This window comes from Canis aureus, chromosome 21, assembly GCF_053574225.1.
Source record: "Canis aureus isolate CA01 chromosome 21, VMU_Caureus_v.1.0, whole genome shotgun sequence".
Lineage (NCBI taxonomy): Eukaryota > Metazoa > Chordata > Mammalia > Carnivora > Canidae > Canis > Canis aureus.
The window spans coordinates 1,953,775-1,975,898 of record NC_135631.1 but is presented as its reverse complement, the minus strand read 5'-3'; the positions used below and the strand labels follow the sequence as shown (position 1 = coordinate 1,975,898).

Here is a 22,124-nt window from a genome sequence, read left to right as displayed (position 1 = left end):
CGAGCGGCAGACGTCACTTCCGGCACGGGGCTTTATTCACGGAAGCGGCGGCCGCCCTAGAGCGGGAGGTACAGCGAGTAGTCCGAGAGCGCCCAGCGGCGGGCCGGGCGGCCGGTGCGGCCGATCATCGGCAGCTTCTGCACGTAGCGGGAGGCCGGGCTGGGCCCGTACGGCACGGGGAAGGCGGTCTGGAAGAGGCGCCCGCGGCACCGCCTCCCGGCCTGCCGCCCCGCAATAATAAAACGGAAGTACGGGGCGCCGCGCGGGGCGAAGCGGCTCTTCTGGAAGACGTCCCGCGTGCCGGCGCCGGGCCCCTGCTGCCGGGGCGCCCCCCGCGCCCGGTGCACGCGCGGAAGCGGTCGGCTCTCGGAGGCGGCGGGCGCAGAGGCGGACGCGGGGCCGCCGCGGGGGCTCTCGTCGCCCTGCGGGCTGACCATGGCGTTGGCCGTCAGCTGGGGCATCTTCCGCACCGAGTCCGGGGCGGCCGCCGGCTCCTTCTTGTCCCCGGGCGGCCGCAGAGTGGTAGGAGTCGGCTGACCCGTGCCAAAGCGGGTAGCCAAGCTGTCCCCGAAGAAAGCGTACAGCTCCTGGTAGATGTCCGCCAGCGTCACTGACGGGGAAGGATCCTCGGGCCCCGCGCCTCCTGGCGGTAGCGGGTGGACAGACCCAAAGCCTGGCTCCGCGCCGCCTCCGGAGGGAGACTCCTGCAGGAGCAGGCTGTCCCAGGGCAGGTCGTCTGAGCTCCGGACCCCCCTGCCGCTTGGGCCTCCCTTGTTGGGCTCTGCCGCCTGGGCCTTCATCTTCAACAGTCGCTCTACAGCCACCTGCAAGAGCAGAGGGACTGGGGTAGGCAAGAACTAGGAGCAACCCGGGCCCATAAAGATTTAGGGCAGGTGAGCTGCTGAGTTCGAGCAGGGAAGAAGGGAGGCTGGAAGGGGCAGGCACCCACCAGAATGGCTCCATAAACCTTGTGCCCATCCGCTTTAACCTGGGCGTTAGAGACGGAATAATCATCTAGCACAGCCTGCAGATTTGTCCAGTAAGTGGACAGGTGTGGGTACAGGACTCGTTCCACTGCCTGGAAGGGAGAGAAGGAACACAGTAAAGCACCTCTTTGTTGCTTGTTGCCCCTCAAGTACCCTTTCCCATGGAAGACCTATTTTTATCTCCCATATGAAATTCTCAGCTTGGTATATTCCACCAACATTTACTTGGAACCCGCTGTATGCCCAAGCCTTTGCTAAGCACTGGGAATAAAGGTCAGGTACAAACAATATAAAGTGACCCTATGATCACTGACCTGTATGACAGGGGCTAAGAGGGTATAAGTCATGCCCATTGCTAACAGACCAATTTAATTTGCCAACTCTTAGCCTATATAGTCAGTAGGCAAGTTTACATCTTGCTGAGGTAAATAGACTCAGTTCAAACCACTTGCACAAAACCAAACAACTGATCATAGACCTGGACTCATCATGCCAAATTTTAAATCCTGTGATTAATTTTCAGGAAAGCAATTGAGATTCCACAGAGGAGACCTCTGTTACGTGCTTTGGTGGGTGAGAGTTCTTCGGTTGGTCATCCACAGCCTGAGGATTTGAAAATGTTAAATCAGCAAGCTCCTAGAGAAATATAACTCACCACTGCCTCAGCTATAAAAACTTAAATAATTTTCTAACTATATGGGACGCCTGGTGGTTCAGGAGTTGAGCGCCTGCCTTCAGCCCAGGGCGTGATCCTGGAGGCCGGGGATCGAGTCCCACATCAAGGTCCCTGTATGGAGCCGGCTCTCAGCCCAAGATCACGCCCTGAGCCAAAGGCAGATGCTCAGCCACTGAGTCACCCAGGTGTCCTTAGATTCCTTTTAAAGTCTATACTATAGGGTAGCCCCGGTGGCTCAGCGGTTTAGCACCGCCTTTGGCCCAGGACATGATCCTAGAGACCTGGGATCGGGTCCCATGTCGGGCTCCCTGCATGGAGCCTGCTTCTCCCTCTGCCTGTGTCTCTGCCTCTCTCTGTCTGCCTCTCTCTCTCTCAAGAATAAATAAAATCTTAAAAAAAAAAAAAAAGTCTATACTATAGCCTATTTAAGTTTATCTTACAAATGTAATGGTGATTTACTATTAAAATTCTATAAATAAGGGCATCTGGATTGCTCAGTCCTGACTCTTAGTTTCCATTTGGATCAGGGGGTGAACTTAGGGTCACAAAGCATGGAATCCACTTGAATCGACTTGTCCTCTCCCTCCGCCTCTGTGTCTCCCACTCCCACTCCCTGCACTGCTCTTAAGTGTGCAAGTTCTCAAAGATTTTCTTTACTTAGAGAGAGGGTGAGAACTTGGGCTCTCCCTAAATAAAGAAAATCTTCTTTAAAAATCCATAAATCTGGGCAGCCCAGGTGGCTCAGCGGTTTAGCGCCGCCTTCAGCCCAGGGGCTGATCCGGGAGACCTGGGATCGAGTCCCACATCAGGTGCCCTGTATGGAGCCTGCTTCTCTCTCTGCCTGTCTTTGCCTCTCTCTCTCTCTCTCTCTGTGTCTCTCATGAATAAATAAATAAATAAAATCTTTAAAAAATAAATAAAAATCCATAAATCACATTAACGGAAAAAAGCAGACAAACCTTAGGATCAATTCAAAAGATAAAGAAAAAGCATTCAATAAAAGTTCAACATAAATGATAAAACCAAGAATATAAAGCAGTATGAAATAATTTTCTTCATCGGAGAAAGGTTATCAACACAAGGTACATCAGCCTAAGTGGGAAGGTTATTAGCACTTCTCTTAAAATTGGAAATGATGGGATCCCTGGGTGGCGCAGCGGTTTAGCGCCTGCCTTTGGCCCAGGGCGCGATCCTGGAGACCCGGGATCGAATCCCACATCGGGCTCTCAGTGCATGGAGCCTGCTTCTCCCTCTGCCTATGTCTCTGCCTCTGTCTCTCTGTCTCTCATGAATAAATAAATAAGATCTTTAAAAAAAAAAAGAATGAGGCGCCTGGCTGGCTCAGTGGGGAGTGTACAACTCTTGATCTTGGGGTCATGAGTTTGAGCCCCACGGTAGGTGCAGAGATTACTAAAAGTAAATAAGCTTAAAAAATATTAGAGGAATTGATCCTTCACATGATTAACATAGAATGGGCAGGAATTCATGAAGTGGAGGATATATTACTATCTGCCTGGCACGACTTTTGAAAGAATAAGACATTAATATACAGAAAGTCAGTATCAATTAGCCTGCCCTCGGGCAAGAGCTTAATACCTGGCAGCAGCAAGCACAGACCATTTTTATGAGAAGAGACAAATACTGTTTTCTCTAATCCTAAAGGAGAGATGTTATGGCTCTGTGGGAAAGGCTATGGTCCTCACCTTCCAGCCAAGGGCATGCAGCCCCACCACAGCCCCGTAGTGAGAGCAGAGAGGCCGCACGGGGTCTGCCAGGACCTTCTGCAGGGAGAGCAGGATCTGCTGATACAGGCCACTCACGAGATCCCCATGAGTCCTAAGGAAGCAACCTTCAGTCAAAGAGGACAATGAGGCCCGGGGCTGCCCAACTGGACTCAAGCCCAATCCAGAGCCCACAGAGAAAACAGCACTTGTGTGGCCCACTGGGGTGAGTGAGCAATGGGGCTCTGGGTGACAAGACTACCTGAAGGGCCGAAGGACCAAACCCTTGGCCCTTGGTGTTTGCCATCCATGTGCAGACTCCCAGGTTGCCACAGCTTCAAGGCTGGAAAGCTCTAATGGAAGAGGTTCCCTGACCTCTCAACATCCAGCCTTGAAGCCACACATTTCACCTGATTTTGACTACAAACTCCTCAGCCCTGGGGCCACCCCACCCTGTGTACGGCGAGGCCCCATGGCTACCAGAAGATGTGGCTGAGCAGGAGGGCAGCACCATCCCGAAGAGTCCAGTGGTCATTCAGAGGGTTGATGGAGGCAGCCAATGGCTCCAGGACACAGTAGAGGACGCTGCCTACAAGGGAGCGAACATAGGGCCCCAGGCAGAGGTGGGGGTTCCGTACCAGGCTCCGGGCTACTTGCAAGAGTCGATGCAGCTGCTCCAGGTCGTGGCTTACAGATTTTACCTGTTTGTAGAAGACGGTGGCTGAGGGGCACATGAGGGTGCAGGTTGGAGCCTGCTGCTCTGATGGCACCTGCCATGAGCCCTACACAATGCTGGGTCACCTCCCCCCGCAAAGCATTCTCCTCTGCCCCAGCCTGGTCACTCACCCCACTGACCACGTAGACAAAGTAAGGCAGGAGTGCTGCAATCTTGGAGTTTGTCTGCAGATCCTGGAGAGCAATCTGAAAAGGATTACACTGGATCTACCAGCCCTAAATATAAACTGACTTTTTAAAAAAGATTTACTTACTCATTTATTTTTATTTATTCATTTCAGAGAAAGCACAAACAGGGGGAGAGGCAAGGGAAGAAAGAGAAGCAGACTCCCCGCTGAGCTGGGAGCCCAAGTGGGCTCGATCCCAGGACCCTGAGATCATGACCTGAGCCAAAGGCAGGCCTTTAACCAACTGAGCCACCCAGGCACCCCTAAACTGACATTTATTAAAGGATGATTGAGTACTTACACATTAAAATTTTCAATGTCAACACTCTCTGATTCAGCAACTGTATTTCTATCACTTTAACACACTATAAGAAACACCCACTGATACACATACCCACTCACAGACCTGTCTGTAATAATATGAAATTGAATGCAACCTAAATGTCCAACATGTTTTTTAACTGAGAAAAGCAGCTGTTCTAAAACCAGGTCTTTACTATAATACCACTTTAGTTTATACTAAAGTAATCATAGTTAAAAAATAGCAATTGGAGATTCTCACTTTCCAGTTCATATATTTTATTTTGCAATATTTCTATAATGAACATACTGGTGTTACTTTTCTAAGCAGGAAAAAAAAGAGAGTTAAGTTAATGAGAAAAACTCTCTTAGGCCTGAGTCTCTATTACTTATATACTCCAAACCCCTCTAGATAAAGCTCCTATACTCAGATTCTGTGAAAGCAAACAACTGGCTAGGAAGGAGCTCAGCTCCCAAGCCCTCCATCCAGCCATCTGCACTGTCCTAGAGAACCAGAGCCAAGCTCCCGAGGCAGGAACATATGGTGGGAACATTCCCAATTCTGCAGGGGAAGCGGCAGCAATGGCCAGACACCTGAAGAAGTACAGGATGCAAACCATCAGAGAAAGGCCACATGGTTGAGCAGAACCCCCAGCTAGCACTCACCTGTCTCTGGATAGGAGAGGACCAACCAACCATAGGTAGTGTCCAGCACACTCTGGGGAGTCCCAGAGGCTAAAGCAGCAGGGTCTCAGGGCAGGCCTGGCTGGGCCCCCTGACCAGGCTCCCTCTACTTCCCTTCTCTACCTCTCAAGTACAGGCAAATGAGAGCTGCAACGTGGCTGCCCCATTTGGCCCCAGGTCAACAGACACCCTAAAGTGGAGGCTCTGGAACTAAAGTGTGGGGGTACTGAGCCCCGCAAATGGCCCTGCTGAGAACAAGGGTTCCTGCTAGAGTGGGAAGACGAGTCAGTCCTGGAAGAGCACCAGCCCCCGAGCATGACACCCCCACCGAGAGCAGCTTCCAGCCACGTCAGTCAAGTGGTATGGGGTGGACAGGAAGTAGGCATCCGAAAGAGTTTCGTGGGAACCTGAAAGCTGGACTCTACGCCCCAATTTTGGCCCACTCACTCACCTTCATCAGCTGTGGATCATCCCCCAGCACAGCCCGAGTCACCTGCTGGTAGTACTTGAGAAGGTCATCAGTCAGTGAAGACACAGCGCTGGGCACTATGGGAAGATGGGCAGAAGGTGGTCCGGGTGGAGAGCCTAGCTGGCCTCCCCTGCCCGCTCTCACTCACCCTCCTACCCCCACCCCACCCCCGCCAGAAACCTGTTCAGACAGGACTCCCAGAGCACGGAGCCACCAGCTCCTCAGAGCAGCCTGTTCAGCCCTGACCTTGCAGGCTTTTCCACACCCCTCTGCTCTGTACTCTACCTAGGCAGATTCCTGCTCAGTCCTCAATCTCTCCTGGACACCTGCCCTCAGGGACCCCAGCTGCCCAGACTTCTGTGCTAGCATCCAACACCCATCCAACCCATGACTGGTTCCAGGTCTGGGCTCCTATCTCCAAATCCGAGCCCTCTGGGCCGGGACTGTGCACACTCAGAACAGGGTATCAATAAATATTTGTCAGATGAACAATCAGAGGTATGGGATACCCCCCTCAGTTCCAAAGGGAGGAAAGTTCAGGGAGTCTGTTCCTCACACTACACTTTACCTGATCCCTGCGGTGCCAGGTTCCCTTTGCCGTCCAGGTAGGAGACGTGAACTAGAACCAGAGCAGAGAGATGGGTCAGCCTAGGGTTTTGCCTGTTGTAGCATCACCCACGCCTCTGAGCTCTGCTCTATCCACCAGCCAGCCCATCACCCCTCCTCTGACAACCCAGTTTCAGCCCTCCACCCCCACCATAGGACCTCAGCAGTCACCTCTCACAGCTGTCTCGGCACAGCCTTTTGGGATGTTGGTGGCCAGGGCCAGCTCCACCAGGTTCACTTCTCGGTCCTCAGGAAAGTAAAGCTCACCCTCTCTGGCAGGGCGCAGGGGCAGCACCTCCTGGGATCCGTAACCACACACGGCCTGAGCAAAGAGAGGATCAGAGGGCAGGCTGAATCCAGGGAGGGAGGAGGCACTCTACCAACCAGGGAAAAGAGTCTATGCTTGAGGGAGGTCCAAAAGTACTGAAAAGGGGGCAGCTTGGGTGGCTAAGCGGTTTAGTGCCTCCTTCAGCCCAGGGCCTGATCCTGGAGACCTGGGATCCAGTCCCATGTCGGGCTCCTTGCATGGAGCCTGCTTCTCCCTCTGCCTGTGTCTCTGCCTTTCTTTCTCTCTCTCTCTCTCTCTCTGCCTCTCATGAATAAATAAATAAAAAATCTTAAAAAAAAAAAAAAAAAAAAAGTCCTGAAAAAGGGGAGACACCTGAGGCTTCAAGCCTATTGCTGGGCATCTGGCTGGAGCATCCAGTGCTCACTGGGTCAGAGAGGAGAATTTGGTCCTCCCAGATTCGTACAGGCTGCGCCCCACACCCCCATGCTGCTGGTCCTTATACTCACCCAACTTTGATAACACTACTCTTTTTTTTTCTTTTAAAGTAGGCTCCAGGGATCCCTGGGTGGCGCAGTGGTTTGGCGCCTGCCTTTGGCCCAGGGCGCGATCCTGGAGACCCGGGATCGAGTCCCACATCGGGCTCCCGGTGCATGGAGCCTGCTTCTCCCTCTGCCTTTGTTTCTGGCTCTCTCTATCTCTCAGTCTTTCATGAATAAATAAATAAATAAATAAAAAAATCTTTAAAGTAGGCTCCATGCCCAACATGGGGCTCAAACTCACAACCCTGAGACTAGGAGTCAGGTCCTCCACCGAGTGAGTGAGCCAGGCATCCCAACACTACTCTCAGCTACACGTGACCTTCTTCCCTCAAGGCCTTGGCCCAACAACAACTCTTCAGGACACTTTAATACCGACATTGTGCCCAGGCTGTTCCCTTACCCTCCTCTTGGCCCAATCCAATGCAGGCCTCACAACAGGCCTCTGCAGCCTATGCTCAGCTCACCTCCACACTGCTCCATCGGAGGGCCCTGTTGAAATCCTCAACAGTCAGCTTCCGCCGCTTGGTGTGTTTCATGAATTGAGAGCTATTCTGAGAGGGGAGGAACAAAGTAAGGGGACAGAGAGCAGGGGGTTGGAGTCCCCCAAGGAAGAGATACCCAGGCGACAAGGACACAGGAATCGAGATCAGAAAACCCAAATCCAGCTCCGGTCTTGGGCAAATAGCCCCCAGAGTAATGCTCCCACTCTGTGACCCAAGTTCTCACAGGCAGAATGTGCACATGAACTCGCCTGGTCAGCCTGGCACGGGTGTTGGGAAGATGGACACGTGAGAAGATGCCCAACCACACTCTATTGGCCAGAAGGCTCAATGGGAGCTCTGGGAGGGTGGGGGCCACCTCCACGGTGTTCCCTCACAGCAGAGTGGGTGCCAGACACACACCTGCTGACTAAATCCCCACGGGGGGTGTACAGGGGAGCTAGGGAGGCGTGCTGGAAGAGAAGGGGAGCGGACCTGGGTGGCCTCCCTGAGCCGGTAGCACACATCCTCCGCGAGCAGGGCCGCCACCTCATCACTCAGCTCCAGGCCCGTGCTCTCGGCCATGAGCCGGACCGATTCCCGGGGGATCTCCACAAACCGCCGCTCTTCCCGCTCCGACATGACGCTGATGGAGCTGGGGGCCAGAAGAGAAGGTGTCAAAAGCCCCCTGGGCCCCCTCGGAGCCCAGGAGCCTGACTCCAGGCCTTCTGGGCCAGTCTTATGGCTCTGGCTCCAAGATCCCTGAACAAGGAGCCACCGAGGCTCTGAGCGCTGAGGTGAAGCATGAGAAAAAGCCGAGCTGCATCAGACAGGAGTGCTGCCCGACAGGGGCCTGGCCTCGGGACGGCACTGAACTGGGTCCCGGCCACGCCTTACCACTTCCTGAGCCAGATGTGGCTGAGCTGTGGCTGAGATCCTCATCAGCCTGAGCCCTCCTGGCCCAACCTGTAAAACAGGCAATCATCCCCACCCTCCCTAACTCTGAAAAGTTGCTGTGAGGACAAAGTGAGCTGGTGTACAGGGAAGCCAGGGACTAGAATGCAACACCACCCAAACAGAGATGGAAGATGTAACCGGGGTCAGTTAAGTATAAACTTCATGTCTTGGGATCCCTGGGTGGCGCAGCGGTTTAGCGCCTGCCTTTGGCCCAGGGCACGATCCTGGAGACCTGGGATCGAATCCCACGTCGGGCTCATGGTGCATGGAGCCTGCTTCTCCCTCTGCCTATGTCTCTGTGCCTCTCTCTCTCTCTCTCTCTGTGACTATCATAAATAAATTAAAAAATAAATAAATAAATAAACTTCATGTCTTCTTCCTTCTGATTATTGCTACAGGTGCTACCAACTCTCTCTTTCATTTCAACTCTCAATGAAAACACTACTTCTCCCTTGCTCAAAAATCTTCAGGCCTGGGCACCCGAGTGGCTCAATGGGTTAAGAGTCTGCCTTTAGCTCAGGTCATGATCTCGGGGTCCGGGGATGGAGCCCCACACTGGGCTCCCTGCTCAGTGGGGAACCTGCTTCTTTCTCTCCCTCAGCCCTTCCCCATGGCTCCTGCTGTCTCCCTCAAATAAATAAAATCTTTAAAAATATATCTATACATAAATATTCAGTCCTTCCCCACTGATTCTTTTTTGTTGTTGTTAAGATTTTATTTATTTATTCATTAGAGACAGAGAGAGGCAGAGACACAGACAGAGAGAAGCAGGCTCCACGCAGGGATCCTGACGTGGGACTCAATCCCGGGACTCCAGGATCACACCCTGGGCCGAAGGCAGGTGCTAAACCACTGAGCCACCCAGGGATCCCTTCCCCACTGATTCTAAAAGAAACTCTAAACTCCCCAGCTTGAAATTCTGTGTTTGGTCCCAAATCCCCACAGCTGTTCAAGTGAATGGATCCCTCCTCCCAGTGAGCCCAGCCTAGTGTGCTCCGGCCTGCCCCGTGCTCACCACCAGCTCTGGCTGGTCTGTCTCCCTCTTTCCTCCAAGCCTCTTTGGCAAGGCAAATCCAGTCTGTCCTTTAAGGTCTTCCTGCCCATATGCCACCGAGGACTATCGGGCTTTTAGAGCTGGACTATCTCCCAGTTTGGCTGCAGGGCCTAAGAGCAGGAACCTGCTCTTCCGCTCGCAGGAAATGGCAGAATAAGAACGCAACAAAGGGGGGCACCTGGGTGGCTCAGTCAGTTACGTAGCTGCCTTTGGATCCACCTTGGGCCCAGGTCATGATCTCAGGGTCCTGGGATCAAGCCCCACGTTGGGCTCCCTGTTCAGCTGGGATCCTGCTTCTCCCTCTCCCTGTGCCCTTCCTCTAGCTCATGCTCGCTCACTTGCTCTCTCTCTCTCCTTCGCTCTCTCCAATAAGTAAAAATCGCTAAACAAAAAAATTCCTCCCAGTGGCTCTGCATTGGTTTTGGAATAAAGAACAAACCTAGGGCAGCCCGGGTGGCTCAGGGATTTAGCACTGCCTTTAGCCCAGGGCGTGATCCTGGAGTCCCAGGATTGAGTCCCACGTGAGGCTGCCTGCATGGGAGCCTGGTTCTCCTTCTGCCTGTGTCTCTGTCTCTCTCTCTCTCTGTCTCTCATGAATAAATAAATAAAATCTTTAAAAAAATAAATAAATAAATACAAAATAAAGAACAAACCTAGGGACACGTTTGGTTCAGGTTGTGATCCTCCGGTCTTGAGATCGAATCCCTCATCAGGCTCCCTGCAAGGGAGCCTGCTTCTCCCTTGGCCTATGTCTTTGCCTCTCTGTATCTCTCATGAATAAATAAATAAATAAAATCTTAAAAAAAAGAAAAAAGTGGGACACCTGGGTGGCTCAGCGGTTGAGTGTCTGCCTTCAGCTCGGGGAGTGATCCTGGAGTCCCAGGATCAAGTCCCACATCAGGTTCCCTGCATGGAGCCTGCTTCTCCCTCTACCTATGTCTCTGCCTCTCTTTCTGTCTCTCATGAATAAATAAATAAATAATCTTTGAAAAAATAATAAAATCGTAAAAAATAATAAAAGAACAAACCTGGTTCCCAGGTCCTGTGTGTCCACTTACTTCTACAACCCTTCTTTCCCTCTTGTGCTCTGCATTCCCACCATGGCCTCTTTCCATTTCCCCAAAACACCTGCTATCAGGATGTTCATACACTGTTTGCTCTTCTTCACTCTCCTCCTCCTCCATCCCAGTTCTGTCTAGTGGACTCCTAGTTGCTCCTTCACATCTCAGTTGAAATGTCACTACTTGCTCAGGAAGTCTTCTCAAACCTCCACGCTGCCCCAATACTTTGCCTTCACAGTAGTGATCACAATTTTTTTTCCCCCGCAATTTGTAATTACATATTTGTATAGCTTTGTGATTAACACCTACCTTCCCACTAGACCGTAAGCTCCACACCAGCTAGGATCATGCCTGTTTGCTCACCTTTGCATCCCCAGCGTCCCGCACGGTGTCAGCACATAATACGCCCTCAATAAACACTGGCTACAAAAACAAATAAAAAAAGCTGTGTTTTTTTTTTTTTTTTTTCTAAGCACATGCTATGCCTAAGGCACAGAGCTAAGTGCTCTATACGGCGTATATTTCATTTTATCCTCATTAACAATGAGATGCGTATTATGTAAATGCCATGTCTATTTCACAGCCAAGGAAATCAAAGCTCAGAGAGGTTAAATACTCAATGACTTGTCCAAGATCATCCAGCAAGCACTAAGTAGGGAGCAGGGACTCAACTCTTGTTCCTAACCATCAGCAGTGGCGGGCTGTGCCGGGGAACAAGGCCTGGATTCCCAGCCCGAAGACTTGGCGCTGGAGACCCGCCAATGGATAATCCCGAAGTTTCTGCTTCCCCATCTGTAAAATGCGAGTAAATAGTCCTGCCGACGCGGAAAGCGCAGAGGGAGCTTCCTTACTAGGGCCCACATTAAGACGCACAAAGTCTTAATGACCAAGGTCCCCCCTCCTCAGCCTCCTCTTTGCATCCGCAGCCACGAGCCACCCTGTAAAGAGCGTGGGCACCGACCGCCACCCGCGTCGAGGGTGCGCATCCTACCCCCGGGCCTCGCTTCATCCTTACCACTTGAGCGGTGAGGTGCAGTGGGGTGGAGGAGGTCAGGGGTTACGGAACTTGGGTCACGTGGCCAGCGAAGGGGGCGGACCCCCGCGGCGCCGGCCCTAAGACCACTGAGTGCGCAGCCCGCAGGGCGGCGAGGAGTGTTCGGGTCCGCGAGGACCTGCTCACCACAGGGCTCCCGCGCGGCGAAGGAGGCTTCCGAGACGGCCGCCGCGGCGGCTGCTCCCACTCGCCCTGCTCACCCTAATTCCCTCTCTCCGAGCCCAGGACCCACCTTCCAAGAGCACAGCCAATCGGCGAGCGCCTTACAAAGTTCCCGCCCTCCCGGGGAGCTTCCCGCCACGCGATTGGTCCTTGGAAGGAGCTGTAAAAGCATCTGGGCGCCAGGGGTCACGTGACACTGAAGACTCGGGCTTCTTAAAGCAACAGCGCTTGGGGGTTTTCGAGTCCGTACCTATGGTTTCGTGTATGTTTCAAAAGCGTATTGTCGGGGATCCCTGGGCGGCTCAACGGTTTGGCCCCTGCTTTCCGCCCAGGGTGTGATCCTGGAGTCCCGGGATCGAGTCCCACATCGGGCTCCCTGCATGGAGCCTGCTTCTCCCTCTGCCTGCATGCCTCTATGTCTCTCGTGAATAAATAGAGAAAATCTTAAAAAAAAAAAAAAAAAAAAAGGCGTATTGTCAAGGAAAGCGTCCCCATTCTCTTGGTCCTGTCTGCTCCTGAGTTTCCGAGCATTTGCAATAACGCAATTGCAGCGAAACTTTAAACTTTGGCGCCTAAATCGGTTTTCTTTGCCCGCTTGGTGGAGCTCAACTTACCTCTTCATCACCTGCACTTCCTTTTCCCAGTAGGTATTCTCTTCGGGCAGAAGGGTCTTCTCACTGCCCCAAGCTCATGTGCAAGCTGCAGATTCCAGGGCTGTGCTCATCCTGGCACATCACTCCTGGCATCCTCACTCCTGTTCAGTAAGCCAACTATAAGCCCCTCACCTGACTAGCAGACTTCCTTGGCCATTTTAAGCGCACACTTTCCTGAACTTGGGCAGTTAGTTCTCAATTAAGAACCAAATGGGCTAAAAAAAAAAAAAAAAAAAAAAAAAAAAAAGAACCAAGTGGGCTTAGTGAGTTAAGTTACAGTATTTGGAGTCAGACCAACCTGGGTTCAAATTCTGTCACTGCTTTGGGGCAAATTACCTAACCACATTTTCACTCAACTACAAAATGGTACTAATACCCACCCCGCAGGATTACTGTAGATTAAATGAGATAATATCTGTGAAAGCACGTGGCAGACAGTGAATTAATTCCTTTATGTTCATCCAAGATGAGGTGGTTTGCAATGGGCTGTTCATTACAGAAGGGAGTATCCCGGGTCGTCTGGGTGGCTCAGCGGTTGAGGGTTGAGCGTCTGCCTTCAGCTCAGGGCGTGATCCTGGGATGCCTGGATCCAATCCCGCATGGGGCTCCCTGCATGGAGCCTGCTTCTCTCTCTGCCTCTCTCTCTACCTCTCCCTGTCTCTCATGAATAAATAAAATCTTTAAAAAAAAAAAAAAAAAGGAGTATCCCATGGTATCCCGTGGGAAAGCATGAATGTACACATCCTCACCCTTCCTACCTCTCAGGGTTAGATGCTGCTGCTTCTAGAAAAGATCCTCCCAGGCGGGGGGGGGGGGGGGGGGGGGGGGGGGGAAACGGGACTCAAATGGATGTGGCTGAAGTTGCCATGGCAACACCGCCTAAGGGGACTGTGACCCTGCTGAGTCTCCTCCAGTTATATTCAGAATGATGTTTGGAGTAGTTTCAGTACTGTGTTTGAACATTGGAGTGTCTGCCCACCTCTGCATTAAGAGGAGTGGGGGCTCTTCCACTGTCCTGAGTCTGAGATCAGCTTAGTGAGATCTGGGCTGCTGGCAGATAGTCTTGCTGAGGTGTTAGTAGTCTGGATAGCCATTGGCTACCTTGGAGGCAGGAGACAATGGTAGAAGGCCCTGGGGCTTGTAGGATTTAGTAAAACTATTCAAACTGTCTGGGGCCCATCCACGCCCAACCTCAAGTGGAGGCAGAGGCCAAGGAAAAGTGGTAGTGAGACTCACATAGCCACAGGTAAGAGAAAGGTGGGTCCCACTCACTCGTCAACTACCTAGTGCCTGGCAAAAAAGAACTATGATGGCTTTGGAGCCAGACTGACAGTTTAAAAGCAAAAGCAGTAGTTGGCCGGTTAGCTCAGTTGGTTAGAGCGCGGTGCTGATAAAAGCAAAAGCAAAGCTCCACAACTCACTAGCTGTGTGACCTTGGTGTTACAGTTTATGTCTCTAACCTACTTTATCAACTGTCAAGTGGGAGAACAGAACCTTCATGGAACAGTTGTATACAACACAATAATGTGTGTAAAAGATTTGGCAGGGCAGCAGGGGTGGCTCAGCGGTTTAGTGCCACCTTCAGTTCAGGGTGTGGTCCTGGAGACCCGGAATCGGGTCTCACATCGGGCTCCCTGCATGGAGCCTGCTTCTCCCTCTGCCCATGTCTCTGCGCACCCCACCCCCCGCCCATGAATTTAAAAAAAAAAAAAAAATCAAAGATTTGGCATTAGCAGGCAGATACTCCTGTTACCTGTGACCTTTTTAAGAGGCTGTAACTTTCAGTTACAAAACCTTAAGAGGGGATCCTTGGGTGGCTCAGCCATTTGGCGCCTGCCTTTGGCCCAGGGTGTGATCCTGGAGTCCCAGGATGGAGTCCTGCATTGGGCTCCTTAAGTGGAGCCTGCTTCTCCCTCTGCCTGTCTCTCTGTGTCTCTCATTAATAAATAAAAAACATAACATCTTAAAAAAAAACCCTAAAAGATATGAATCCTGCAGACTATGTCCAGGCCACCCGCACTTGATCCCTTTCCCCACAAGGCTGGTGCCCTTTTAGTGGGTGTCACACCCCACATCCTCACTGCCACCCACGTGCTCATGTTCAATGAGCCCCTTCTGTCCATCAGTTGCTTCTATTCCAGGCCTGATGTTACTTTCAGGTTACCCCCAACACAATTTGCAGATTGCTAGTTCCATTTGAGGGCATGGGAAGAATTTTGCTCAGTGCGAGGAGTGAGGTTCACAGCTTAGGGGAAGTCCCTACAACCTGGGTAATCAACTCATAGTACAACAAAGTGATAGCACAATTTTATTTTATATTATTTTAAAGATTTTATTTATTTATTCATGAGAGACAGAGAGAGAGAGAGAGAGGCAGAGACACAGGCAGAGGGAGAAGCAGGCTCCCCCTGGGAAGCCTGACGAGGGACTTGATCCCCAGATTCCAGGATCACACCCCAAGGTGAAGGCAGACGCTCACCCGCTGAGCCACCTGGGCACCCCTGGGTGGCAGAGTCCGTTAAGCATCCCACTCTTGGTGTCGGCTCAGGTCATCTCAGGGTCATGAGATTGGGCCCAGAGTCGGGCTCTGCGCTCAGTGATGTGTCTGCTGAGACTTTCTCTCCCTCCCCCCTCCCACTCGTGCTAAGATAAATAAATAAATAGTTTTAAAAAAAGAGAGAGAGGGCAGCCTTGGTGGCTCAGTGGTTTGGCGCTGCCTTCAGCCCAGGGCACGATCATGGAGCCACCGAATCGAGTCCCACATCGGGCTCCCTTCGTGGAGCCTGCTTCTCCCTCTGCCTGTGTCTCTGCCTCTCTCTCTCCGCGCCTCTCATGAATAAAATCTTAAAAAAAAAAAAGAAAAAAAGAGATAAATAATTTAGGAAAAGCAAACAGGACACAGTAATTAAAGCACATGCTATGTGATACACTGTAGAGGTATAAATGGAAAAGCCTGCATCAGTCTTTGCAGGGATGGTGAAGGCAGGAAGAAAACTACATTCAAGTGCCATTTTCTTACCATGTTCCTGCCAATATTCTGGATGCTTCATATCAGGGTCTCTAGACCTTAGCATGATTGACATTTGGGACCAGATAATTCTTTGTTGGGGGGAGGGTGGATGCTGTCCTATATACTGTAGGACGTTAGCTGCATCCCTGGCCTTTACCCACTAGAAGGCAGTACCATCCACAGTTGTCACCAGTTGATAATCACTGCTTCTTTTTTTTTTTTTTTTTTTTTTTTTAAGATTTTATTTATTTATTCATGAGAGATACACAGAGAAAGGCAGAGACATTTGGGAGAAGTAGGCTCCCCACAGGGAGCCTTGATAGGGAACTCGCCAGAACCCCAGGATCACCACCTGAGCCAAAGGCAGATTCTCAACCACTGAGCCAACCACATGCCCCAATAATCAGTTTTTTAAATTTATTTATTAAAGATTTATTTTTATTTATTTATGATAGACAGAGGGGGGGACAGAGACACAGGCACAGAGAGAAGCAGGCTCCATACCGGGAGCCCGACGAGGTACTTGATCCCGGGACTCCAGGATCCTGCCCTGGGCCAAAGGCAGGCGTGAAACCGCTGAGCCACCCAGGGATCCCCAATCACTGCTTTATATGCATTATATCATATTATATCATGGTTATTTTTTTTTATATATATATCATGGTTATTATAATCAACAGTTGAGGGTCTATCATGGGCCAGGCTCTCTACAAGCCACTTGTACATGTGATCTCACACTAGCAGCAACCATCCAAAGAGGGTTAATGAGAAAACATAAGGCCCCCAGCTAGGACTGGAACCCAGTTCTGCACCAATTCAAAGACCACGCTTTCTATGACACAGCTCTACTTTCCAAGGAAACAAAAATGCTGAAAAAATTTTTAAAAAGAATTGACTGAGACTTGCTAGAGTAACAGGCAGTAAGCAGGCAGGCTGGGAGAGGACATCCCAAGACAGACAAATTGTATTACAAAAGCAGAGTGTGAGCACACTGTGAGGGAGGGTAGTGTGTTTATTTAGTCTTTCAGTCATTTCATAGATTTTGGTTTATGTCACCCTAATGACAGTTTGGGCCCGCTCACATTTTCAATTCAGCTTAGTGACTGATTAATATATAAAGACTTCTGTTGGGGCACCTGGGTGGCTCAGCTGGGTAAGCATCTGCCTTTGACTCAGGTCATGATCTCGGCTCAGATCACAATCTTGGGGTCCTGGGATCAAGCCCCACATCAGGCTCCCTGCTCCATGGGGCGTCTGCTTCTCCCTCTCTCTCTGCCTTTTCCTCTGCTATATTGTCTCTTTCTATCTCAAATAAATAAAATCTTAAAAAAAATAAAATGTTTGCAGATCCCTCCTAGGAAGGGCTGCATTGGGAAGCCATAGTCTGGGTCATTACTATCCTCTTATTTCCCTCTCCCTCCTCACTATCTTGTCTTCCCTCATGCCCAGCTCTACCTTTGGCTACTAGTAAAGGCGAGGGCAGGGCAAATATTCTGAGACTAGATCAGGACTCAGAGTGGTTCTAATGACAATGCCATTTGCTAGAAGCCAAAGACCTAACATTAGGGCCTTCCCTTCACTGAAGTCAGTGGTAGCTCTCTGCAGAAGGGATAGTCAGATCCCCTGGGTAGCTGAGGCTACTTGAGGCAGCAGGCCACCAAAAGGGAGGCTAGCAAGCAACTGGCCTCCAGCCTTTTCAAAGAAAGAGTTGTTCTTACCAAAGAAAGGAGATGAAACCTCCATGAGAACAAGGACCTTTTATGGTTAGAATGTACAGTCAAAAACCTGGGGAGTGGCTAAGCATCAAGAAGAACGAGATATTTTCTGTGGACAAGGAACCTTCTCTGCCTCCCCACAGCAGCCAGACTAGGCTTCTGGAAAATATGCGGAGCATGACCGTCACAGCTCCTAGATGAGGACCAAACAGAGCAGGAGGCCCCGGTGCTCAGCTCACAAGCCCTGTAAGGACAGGAAAAGCACACCAGTTAGGCTCAGGCTCGGGGCAGCCATCACCATGCACTTCCCATCTCATGAGGCACAGGTCCCGATCTTCCAAGCAGACAGTCATAAGAGTTTCTTTCATCTGTGACTCGGGCATTAAGTCCCACATCCACCCCCTGCCTCCACACACCCCTTTCTAGGCAACAACCCTGGACGCACGATCAGGCACTCACCCAAGTAATCGTCCATCAGAGAGCCAATAGCAAACTGCAGGAGGGAAGGCAGAAAGGAAACAGAGCCTAAGCAAGCATAGAACTAACTTCTAGCCCCGCCCCAGGCCTTCTGCTCACCCATCCCCTCTTCCTGGCAGAAGAAAACAAAACCCCCAGGAACCCTGCATGGTAAGAAATCAACAGCTGCCAGCTCTGCCTGGTACAGGTAAGAAGGTAGGCAAGAGACTCACAATGTCATTCTTGTCCACACGGGTCCCCACAATCTTCAAGCGGATCTCATCATCCTGCTGAATCACAATGTCCTGAGGAAGAGTAAACAGGATACTCAGATACCTACAAGCCAAAATTTCTTGGAGGGCTCATTCTTCGTCCTTCTCATGGACTTCTTCCCCACTCACCTCATCCATTGTCTTATAACATGGTGGGTTGGAGTTGGGGTCAAACTCCATCTCTGATGGGATGGACTGAAAGGAAAGCAAGACAGAGCTTTACAGGAATGCTTCCAGAGAGTCATGACTGGCTTCTCTCCTTAGCACCCCCAGCACGCCCAGACTTACATGTCGAGAAATGAAGCAGGACATTGGTCCAATTTCTGTGAAAAGTCCAACCTAAGAGGACAATGAGGGACTTTGTTTTTCTTTTTAAATTTTTATTTATTTGAGAGAGAGAAAGAGAGAGCAAACGTGTATAGACAGTGAAAGGGAGAAGTAGATTCCTGCTGAGCAGGGAGCTGGCTGCGGGGCTCCATCCCAGGATCATGACCTGAGCCGAAGGCGGCTGCTTAACCGACTGAGCCACCCAGGCAGGCACCTCGACTTTGCTTTTTCTTTTATCCTCAAATTCACCTAAGCTTCCCAACTTTATCTAATTCCTAATAATATTCTTCATATTTTGAACACACTCTGAATTGTATCATTTGCTTTCATGTCTCTTCTGCCGAGATTTCATTTCAAGTTACGCAAATACAGTGCACTAAAGAGCCAAGGCCTGGCACTTGTCGGTCCACAATCTGACCACCTGTTGATCACATGACCTTGGCCATTAGACAACTTCTAACTTCTCCAGGCGTAAGCTTCTATAAAAATGGATAAAAGCATGACCTTAGTCATCGTTAGGTTTTGGACCTTACCCAACCCATAATCAGTATTCAATGAATGGAGGCTACTATTGCTGACAACTCATATTGACTTACAGGACCCCAAGGGAGGTTTCTGCACCATTTGACAGGTGTAGAAACTGAAGCAAAAGTGACTTACCCAAGGACACAGAGTTAGCAAGAGCAGTTGGGACCCATCCCCCATCTTCTGAGCAGCCACCCAACTGCCTCCACTATGTATGGACTCACCTTGTTGACTTGAGTGACAACAGCATCCACGACCTCCCCTTTAAAGGGCCGGAAAACAATGGCCTTGTACTTAACTGGATAAAGGACAAACCCTCGGCCTGGCTGGATCACACCAGCACCAATATTGTCAATGGTGGTGACAGCAATTACAAAGCCATACCTGTAAGGAGGATGAAAAAAAGAAAGGCATCGTGTGTGCAAGAGCCTCTAAAATCATCTACAACAAATCAGTGATGATGGGGGTTAGGGGACGGCACAAAGGGAAATAGATGGCACCCCTGCCCACAGAACTTCATGTTGGGAGAAGAATGCCGATCAGTAACTATAACTTTTTTTTTTTTTAATTTATTTATGATAGTCACAGAGAGAGAGAGAGAGAGAGAGAGAGGCAGAGACACAGGCAGAGGGAGAATCAGGCTCCATGCACTGGGAGCCCGACGTGGGATTCGATCCCGGGTCTCCAGGATCGCGCCCTGGGCCAAAGGCAGGCGCCAAACTGCTGCGCCACCCAGGGATCCCCGATCAGTATCTATAATGCCAAACACTGCTCTCATGTTTCACAATAAATGTCCAAGGAGACTGCAGTCCTTAAGCCAAGAGACTTCAATCTTGAGGATGCCTCAGAATCACCTAAGAGGAACTTCTTAAAACACAGATTCCCAGAGATCCCTGGGTGGCTCAGCGGCTTATCGCCTGCCTTCGGCTCAGGGTGTGATCTCGGAATCCCGGGATCGAGTCCTACATCAGGCTCCCTGCATGGAGCCTGCTTCTCCCTCTGCCTGTGTCTCTGTCTCTGCCTCTCTCTCTATCATGAATAAATAAATAAAATCTTAAAAAAAAAAAAAAAAAAAGTCTGCGGAGTAAACGAATGACCAGTCTCTGCTGAAGTAAGTCTCGCGATCCAGAGGGCACCTCGGGAACCCAGGCCGGAAGCAAGTGACTGCCTCGGGTGCCTGAGAGGGTGAGAGGGTTCCCCGGGGCAGGGGGCAGGTGGCAGGTGCTTGCAGGATGAGTAGGAGTTGGGTAGAGGCTGCAGATCAGGCGGCGCGAAGCACTCGGGACTCACTTGCCGGTGCAGGTCCCCTCCACCTCGGTGAAGAGCTTCTGCTTGACCGTGTTGAGCAGGTTGGGGCCGAAATAGCGCGGGTGCAGCAGGATCTCGTGCTCCAGGGAGATCTGCGGGGAAAGCGGCATGGAGACCAAGCAAGGACGAGGAACAGCATCTCCTCGTCCCGGAGCCCCGCTTCGCTCCTCCTCTTAACCCTGCCCTCGCGGCCACCCCGTGCTCCGCGTACGTGATAGAACATCCTCCCAGCCGGGACCGGACAGCAGCCAAACCCAAACTGCCTCGGTGGTAGCCGCGGTTCTCACGCAACCGGAAACACGCACCGCCCCCGGAACCCTGCTTCCGGGCCTGTCCCCGCCAAGTGGGCGGGACTCCGCTCCCTTCGCGGACCCAATTGGTCATCGCTGTCGTGGGCGGGAAATCGGTGAGGCCCCGCCCTTCCGGCCCCGGTCCTCCGCGGCGCAAATGCTGGCTCTTCTAAATGAACAGTTTCCTGGCCTAGGAGGGATGCGCGATATACTGTTAAACGGAATTAATTAGCTAATAAAAGACAACGTGAATACAGTGCTTTAGCAGAACGCATTCGTGTGGCAAATATTTGAAGGCTGCCTTCACATAGTAAGCATCGTAAGGAGCTGTCTTTATCTCATTTCATGTACATAGCAACACCACTAGGCAAGCTTTACAAATGAGGGACCAGGCTCAGAGAGTTGAGGTCACATGAGGGTCACGATTCAAATGTGCAGTGTCTGACCTCCAAGACCCTTGCGTATTTGGACATTCCAGATTTTCGTGCAGTCATTTGTTCAATAAAATGGAGCACCCCACTCCTTGCTGCAGGTAGTTAGGAGATGAAGCAGCCAAAATCAGAGCCCAGGAGTCAGTCCTCCCTCCCGGTGTGAGAAACCAAGTCACTGCACTCCTCTTTCCCGTCTCCCCCCAACCCGCTGACACACACGCATGGGGGGCTTAGAGAATTGATTGGTTTGTTCCCTCAACTCTGCCCACTTTTTTGTAGACAGTCGCTTTGCTAAACTCCCCTCAATTAACCGGAGTGATAATGCAATCTATTCCCTGTTGAGACTGACTGATAAAAGGGCCATGCAGAAAGAGGCAGAAACCATGAGACAGACCCATGAGTAAGGCTCAGCCAGGGCAGCTGGTTCTAGAGCCCGACAATCCTTTTTTCTTTTTTTTTTTAAGAGCCGGACAATCCTTAAGGCTTTGAGCAAACTCCCAGTTGCCTGAGTAAGGTTTTTATGGTGGTTTTTTTTTTTTTTTTTTATGTTGTAAATAAAAGATCCTGACCCACCCTACAGCAAGAACAGACACTTCACGTCTGCTTCCTCAGAACTGTCACATACCAGTTCGTATGGACACTGTCCATTTCCTGGAATAGTTGATCCCACCAGTCTGCCACTAAAACTCCATGGGGATCCCTTTTGAAGGATCAGGCAAGGAGATCCCTGGGTGGCTCAGCGGTTTGGCCCCTGCTGGGGGCGCCCAGGGCGAGTTCCTGGAGTCCCAGGATGGAGTCCCACATCGGGCTTCCTGCGTGGAGCCTGCTTCTCTCTCTCTGCTCCTCTCTCTCTGTGTCTTTCATGAATAAATAAATAAAATCTTAAAAAAAGAAAGATCAGGCAAGGAAGCAGATGAATGGGCCTCAGCAGTCCTGACTTTTCCTCTCTTCTTTCCCAGCCATCCTCCCCTTAAAGGCAATCTTAAGGACAGTGGTGTGCTAGAACCAGCTACAAGAGCCATCACCTCCCGGGGTGCATTGCTGGCTCAGTTGGTACAGCATATGACTCTTGATCTTGGGGTTGGGAGTTTGAGCCCCACATAGAGAGATTTCTTAAAAAAGTAAAATAAAATCTTAACTTCATCTCTTCCTAATTATTTTACCACAGTTTACTATTATCAATGCTCTTTACACCTAT

At 50.8% G+C, this 22,124-nt stretch overlaps 2 protein-coding genes across 10 annotated transcripts; both read right to left on the bottom strand.

The window, feature by feature from the left end:
- Positions 1 to 17: 17 nt before the first annotated feature.
- On the bottom strand, positions 18 to 12,007 carry TAF6L (TATA-box binding protein associated factor 6 like). 8 transcript variants are annotated; one of them, XM_077862049.1, is made up of 13 exons: positions 11,739 to 12,007; positions 11,409 to 11,515; positions 11,087 to 11,146; positions 8,147 to 8,306; positions 7,637 to 7,723; positions 6,516 to 6,666; positions 6,307 to 6,357; positions 5,721 to 5,815; positions 4,230 to 4,292; positions 3,864 to 4,084; positions 3,366 to 3,498; positions 950 to 1,078; positions 18 to 824 (listed from the first exon to the last, which is right to left on the bottom strand). In XM_077862049.1, the coding sequence occupies exons 3-13, from the start codon at positions 11,092 to 11,094 to the stop codon at positions 57 to 59; spliced, it is 1,866 nt and encodes a 621-aa protein (XP_077718175.1). In that variant the 5' UTR covers positions 11,095 to 11,146; positions 11,409 to 11,515; positions 11,739 to 12,007; the 3' UTR covers positions 18 to 56. The 8 variants fall into 8 exon arrangements, with proteins under 8 accessions (XP_077718175.1, XP_077718177.1, XP_077718173.1 ...); XM_077862051.1 differs by having other exon boundaries at positions 4,230 to 4,304; positions 11,033 to 11,146; positions 11,396 to 11,515; positions 11,739 to 12,005; XM_077862047.1 differs by having other exon boundaries at positions 4,230 to 4,304; positions 11,396 to 11,515; positions 11,739 to 12,005.
- Positions 12,008 to 17,344: 5,337 nt separating this feature from the next.
- Positions 17,345 to 20,667, bottom strand: POLR2G (RNA polymerase II subunit G). 2 transcript variants are annotated; one of them, XM_077862038.1, is made up of 8 exons: positions 20,417 to 20,651; positions 20,188 to 20,297; positions 19,122 to 19,281; positions 18,334 to 18,384; positions 18,175 to 18,240; positions 18,007 to 18,078; positions 17,777 to 17,810; positions 17,345 to 17,561 (listed from the first exon to the last, which is right to left on the bottom strand). In XM_077862038.1, the coding sequence occupies exons 1-8, from the start codon at positions 20,426 to 20,428 to the stop codon at positions 17,548 to 17,550; spliced, it is 519 nt and encodes a 172-aa protein (XP_077718164.1). In that variant the 5' UTR covers positions 20,429 to 20,651; the 3' UTR covers positions 17,345 to 17,547. The 2 variants fall into 2 exon arrangements, with proteins under 2 accessions (XP_077718164.1, XP_077718165.1); XM_077862039.1 differs by lacking the exon at positions 17,777 to 17,810 and having other exon boundaries at positions 20,417 to 20,667.
- Positions 20,668 to 22,124: the final 1,457 nt, after the last annotated feature.

What these genes read in the sequence shown, in the direction of transcription:
- TAF6L (XM_077862047.1), bottom strand. An exon ending in GGCTCAGGGAGGCCACCCAG is followed by an intron (nt 7,724 to 8,146) that starts GTCCGCTCCCCT and finishes CTCCCCTCTCAG; the next exon opens with AATAGCTCTCAATTCATGAA. An exon ending in TTGTCTACGTGGTCAGTGGG is followed by an intron (nt 4,085 to 4,229) that starts GTGAGTGACCAG and finishes TTCTACAAACAG; the next exon opens with GTAAAATCTGTAAGCCACGA.
- POLR2G (XM_077862038.1), bottom strand. An exon ending in TTGTCACTCAAGTCAACAAG is followed by an intron (nt 18,385 to 19,121) that starts GTGAGTCCATAC and finishes TTGTCCTCTTAG; the next exon opens with GTTGGACTTTTCACAGAAAT. An exon ending in GTGTGGACAAGAATGACATT is followed by an intron (nt 17,811 to 18,006) that starts GTGAGTCTCTTG and finishes TCCCTCCTGCAG; the next exon opens with TTTGCTATTGGCTCTCTGAT.